Source organism: Cucurbita pepo, chromosome 11 (genome assembly GCF_057944985.1).
Source record: "Cucurbita pepo subsp. pepo isolate OVF chromosome 11, ASM5794498v1, whole genome shotgun sequence".
Taxonomy (NCBI): Eukaryota; Viridiplantae; Streptophyta; class Magnoliopsida; order Cucurbitales; family Cucurbitaceae; genus Cucurbita; species Cucurbita pepo.
This window is the reverse complement of record NC_141808.1, coordinates 8,537,425-8,542,522: the sequence shown is the minus strand read 5'-3', so window position 1 is coordinate 8,542,522 and position 5,098 is coordinate 8,537,425. Positions and strand designations below refer to the sequence as shown.

At 37.7% G+C, this 5,098-nt stretch overlaps 1 protein-coding gene, 1 non-coding gene and 1 pseudogene across 2 annotated transcripts; 1 reads left to right on the top strand and 2 right to left on the bottom strand.

Moving 5' to 3' along the window:
- Positions 1-276: 276 nt before the first annotated feature.
- On the bottom strand, positions 277-1,389 carry LOC147790228 (uncharacterized). Its single transcript, XM_087128641.1, has one exon. The coding sequence runs from the start codon at positions 1,387-1,389 to the stop codon at positions 277-279; it is 1,113 nt and encodes a 370-aa protein (XP_086984767.1).
- An 873-nt stretch (positions 1,390-2,262) lies between these two features.
- On the bottom strand, positions 2,263-3,195 carry LOC147790227 (uncharacterized; annotated as a pseudogene).
- LOC111783731 (small nucleolar RNA R71) lies at positions 2,585-2,690 on the top strand. Its single transcript, XR_015423044.1, has one exon. It is a non-coding gene; the product is annotated as a small nucleolar RNA R71 (small nucleolar RNA).
- Positions 3,196-5,098: the final 1,903 nt, after the last annotated feature.

Genomic DNA, 5,098 nt, shown 5'->3' with positions numbered 1-5,098 from the left:
TACTATATATAGCTATTTACCATATATAGCTTTACTATATATAGCTTTACCAAATATAGCTTTACCGGATATAACCGTTGACCAAGCTATAAATAAGTATCAGGCTCCATAGCCTAACACAAGAAGCAATAATGTGACTTTCCAGCAAGCCTATCAAGCATTTGATCAATGAATGGTAAGGAAAAATGATCCTTACGTGTCGCTTTGTTTAGCCTTCTATAATCCATGCAAATTCTCCCTCCATTAACTATTCTACTGGGGATCAACTCATTGTTCTCATTTTCCATTACTGTTATCCCTTCTTTCTTCGAAACACATTGAATAGGACTGACCCAGCTGCTGTTTGCTTTTGAGAATCTTCTTTCTAACAACCTTCTTCATCATGGGATTTAATCCTCTTTGTTGCTCAATGGACTTAACTTTTCCTTCCTCCAATTGTATTTTGTGCATGCATAGTGAAGGGCTAATTTCTTTTATATCCGCCAATGTCCAACCTATCGCCCCCTTGTGCTTCTTCAATGTTTCTTGGAGCATATCCTCTTGAGTCGAGGATAGTGTCGCTGAGATGATGATGGGTAGTGTCTTCTTGTCACCTAAATAAGCATACTTAAGGTTAGGTGGTAGTGGTTTCAAGTCCAGTTGCGGCGCTTCCTCAATAGATGGTCTCATCTGTGAACTCTTTCTTCCCTCACATTCTAGTGACTCAAAAGTTCTGCTGAATTGACCTAAAACTGCTAACTTTTCTGTTCTGTCATTCCAGCTGCTGTCTTCTTCCTGCCCGCTTTCCCCATCATCCCATTCCTCGGTCGCTGGTTGTTCTGTCAATTCATACACTGCTGAGCATTCTTCTGTCACTGCTGGATATTTCATGCAGTCATTGATGTTAAATTCAACTTTTTGGTCACCCATTCTTAACGTGATGGTTCCTTTGTAGACATCGACTAATGTTCTTCCGATCTTTAAAAATGGCCTCCCCAAAATAATTGGAACATCATGATCGGCTTCATAATCTAAAATGATAAAATCTGCAGGAAATATGAATTTGTCAACTTGAATTAAGATGTCCTCAATTTTTCCTTCGGGATAAGTGAAAGATCGATCTGCTAGTTGAAGAGTGACTGTAGTTGGTCTAGCTTCACCAATACCTAACTTTTTGTAAATACACAGCGGCATTAGATTAATGCTTGATCCCAAATCACATAATGCTCGACCTAGCTTCTTCCCTCCTATTGATATTGGAATTGTGAATGAACCAGGGTCTTTCTCCTTTAGCGGGATCTTGTTTTTCAATATTGCACTACACTCTTCATTCAATGGTACCACCTTGAATTCTTCAAACTTTCTTCTATTTGTGAGCACATCCATCAAGAATTTCATATAATTTTGCATTTGCTTCAAAGCTTCAACTAATGGTATATTTATGTGAATTTCCTTAAATATGTCCATGAACTTCTCAAAGTGGGCTTCTTCCTTCTTTCTTTTTATTCTTTGTGGAAAAGAAGGTGTTGGTGTGTATATTCTGCTTTCTTGTTCACTGCTGACTGATGTTTGTGTTTTAGGAGGCTTCACAATTTCTGCTGTGTTCTTTCTGTACAGCAGCTTCTGCATCATTTTTGTTGTGCTCTTCTTGCACAACGGCTTTCTCCTTTCTCTGTTGTGTATTAGCAGTTTCTTGAGTGCGACTATCACCGTGTTCTTTAATTTTTTTCTCCTCTGCTGGGTATTTCTTTCCCACTTCTCAACTCTATTGCTTGACATTGTTCCATTCCCTCTCTTTTTGGCATTTCGGTGTCTGCTGGCAGCATACCAAGAGATCTATTTTGTAACTCATTTGCTAATTGACCTACTTGAACTTCCAAATTTCGCAATGATGCTTGTTGACTTTGTATCACAGCATCATTTATAGCCATATATTCCTTTATTAGGCTCTCAAGCGATGTTCCCGGTATGTGTTGAGCTTGGCTAGTTCCTTCCCCTTGGGTGGTGGCTTGTTGAGAACCATATGTCAATTGATTTTGTAATCCAAAACCCAGAAGGTAATTTGCTTTAGGGGGCATTTGTTGGTTGTACGAGCCTTGTCCCTTCCATGAGAAATTTGGATGATTTCTCCACCCCGGATTATAAGTATTTGAGAAGGGGTTATTTTTCGGGTTGCCTTGACTAACTTGATTCCCGACATAGAAAATTGAGGCCGGATTGCTTGGACATTGATCAAAGGTGTGTTCCTCTCCACAATATACACAAGATTCGGCTGCTGTCTGGTTAATTACAGCAGCTGTATGGACTGGTGCTTTGATATATGGAGTCTTGCCCCAATGCTAGATTTTGTAAAATATTAGTCACCGAATCTAGTTGAGCATTGATAGAGGACAAAGCATCAACGTCAAGTACTCCTCGAGTCTTCCTTCCTGGGTTGCTTCTCACATCGGCCCATTGACAATTGTTAGATGCTATTCTCTCTAAAATCTCATATGCTTCATTGTATGTCTTTGACAAAATAGCTTCATTGGCGGAAGCATCAACTACTTGTTTAGTAACAATATTTAATCCATTGTAGAAAGTCTCCATTTGTATACAATGAGGTAGTCCATGATGAGGACACTTTCTAAGCATCTCCTTAAATCTCTCCCAAGCTTCACTTAGTGTCTCATCTTCAAACTGTTGAAAAGCAACAATCTCATTTCTGAACCGTGCATTTCTCGTGGGTTGGAAGTACTTGATAAAAAATTTCTCTGCTAGACTATTTCACGAATAAATTGTTCCCGATGCTAAGGTATTCAACCATGATTTAGCACCATCCCTCAATGAATATGGGAATAAGCTCAGTCTAATCACATCTTTATCCACTCCTTGAAATCGAAATGAGTCACTAACTCCCAAAAATGACTTTAGGTGTAGGTGAGGAACTTCCGACGGTAGTCCATGAAAATGCCCAATGGTTTGCAGCATTTGAAACATCACAGGTTTTAGCTCAAACGTGGTTGCTTGTATTTCGGGTCTAATGATGCACGAATTTAGCTCTTCCACAGCTGGGTGTGCATATGCTCGGATCGCTCTTTCTCTGTCATCTGCTAAATGAATGGCATTGGCAATAATTCTCTCTTGATTAGCCATCATCATTGGATTTTCAAACTTCTGATTTAGTTGGGCCATTTGCTGTATATTCTGTTCTGTCATTTTCTTTTTCTCCCTCATCCTCCGTCTAAATGTTCTCTCTATTTCAGGATCCAAAATAAATTTCAAACCCGTAGGTGGGTTCATACACAGAATTCTGCAGCAGTAAACTCAATTCTTCAACAGTAAATACAGCAGTAGGAAAACTCAGCTTACTATGACTTCTTGTTGGCTCCAGCTCAAAAAAATCTACAACAAGTAGAATAACCAAATTAGGTTCCCCGGCAACGGCGCCAAAAACTTGATCTCTTGTAGATGTATATAATTAAATGATGTAAAATTCATAAGAATAAGTGCAAGTATACACTATCACAAGTAGCAAGTAATAAGTAAATTCTCGATTCCACAGGGAACCTATCTTTTTGGTTAATTTTATCGTTAGAAATTAAGTGAGTTTTTTGGTAACATTCAAATGGGTGTTGGAGATTTTAACTATTTAAACAAAACTAAAACTGAGTGTCACTGCTGTCGAAAAATAGAAAATGATGAGAAAATCAACTATAATGAGGAAGGTTCGGCTAAGAGAGATTAAATATAGATAAGTTGTTGAGTTTTGTGGTAGATTTTAGTTCCTTTTAATAGATTCTCAAGCCCACTTCCGAGGGTCATGAATGGTGATTATTTCCATAATCGTTGTATTTTCTATTAACAAGGCTTTAGGAGAATTATTATTCCTAACCCTTCTATTACCCTTCAAGTCTTCTTGATATGGAACTAGAGTATTAAAGAGGATTTCATTGCTCCCTCTCTTCTCCCGAATAAGAGTACAACTATGTACGTAAAGTAGCTAATTAAACATACATGTAAATCATTAACAACAACTCTTTAATAAACTAAAATCATACCGTCAACATACTTAAACTATATAAAACTCTCTCGCCTCCCCTATAAAGTTTAGCTTTCCATACAAACTGAATTAAACAAAGGAATCCGCATCTTCATCATGTAAAATTGATGGAATAAGGAAAGAGAATAAGGAAATAAAGAGTTATCCCGGTTTGTTGTCGTTCGTCAATGGAAGTTCCCTTCTCTTGAGCTCTCACGTCCACCTCTTTGCCCTAATCAATCCTTGTTGGTCTTCTTTTCCTTCTGCTGTCAACAGCTGCTGGATTAAGGTTTTCTTCTTCTTCTCTGGTTTCACAGCAGTTCACTGCAGCAGCTTCTGCGGCTGTGTAATTCAATTTTCTCCCCAAAATGTGGCTCTTCTCCTCTTGGTCTTCCTTTTCCTTTTATATTGAGCATGGGTTCCTCTTTAGGGCTGAAAAGAAATAAGTAATACACATAGGATGTTCCTCAATGGGTAGTCAATGACCCACTTGGACTGCTGACGTGGATTTATCATTTCCATGTCATCCCCCATTTGTTTCTAAATTCGCTACTCCCACATGGTTTAGCATAAATGTCTGAAATTTTACCACATAACTTAATTAGATATACAATTAAGATCGACTTATGCCAAATCATATTTTTTTTCACATTGGACCGCAATAAACGATTTCATGCTCACTAAGTAGAATAAATGGGGCTATAAATGAGAAAATGGTGAATAAGAGTGCAATATTAACTCCAAAAAGACTTGATATGACTCTACTTTTAGATAGTTATCCCTTTGTCCTCATTCACACGCATCCTAGTAAAATTTCTAAAAGGTCTCCCAACATATAATTGCTCCGAGTAAAGCATGCTTAACCATGTGGTCATATGATTGAGCTACCATAAAGGAAGGTGCTCCTTGGTTGTATAGGTAGTGTGACTTTCAAGTCTTTTAAACATTTCTTAGTCATCTTATCCTCACGATCGCTCTTATAAGGATGTGATCTCAGGTGATTCATGTACCCATAATTTACTCAGAAGTTACACTTATTCACATAGTATTGTTTTTTCATAAATTACTTTTTCAACCAAATTTAATAAATTCAAAGTA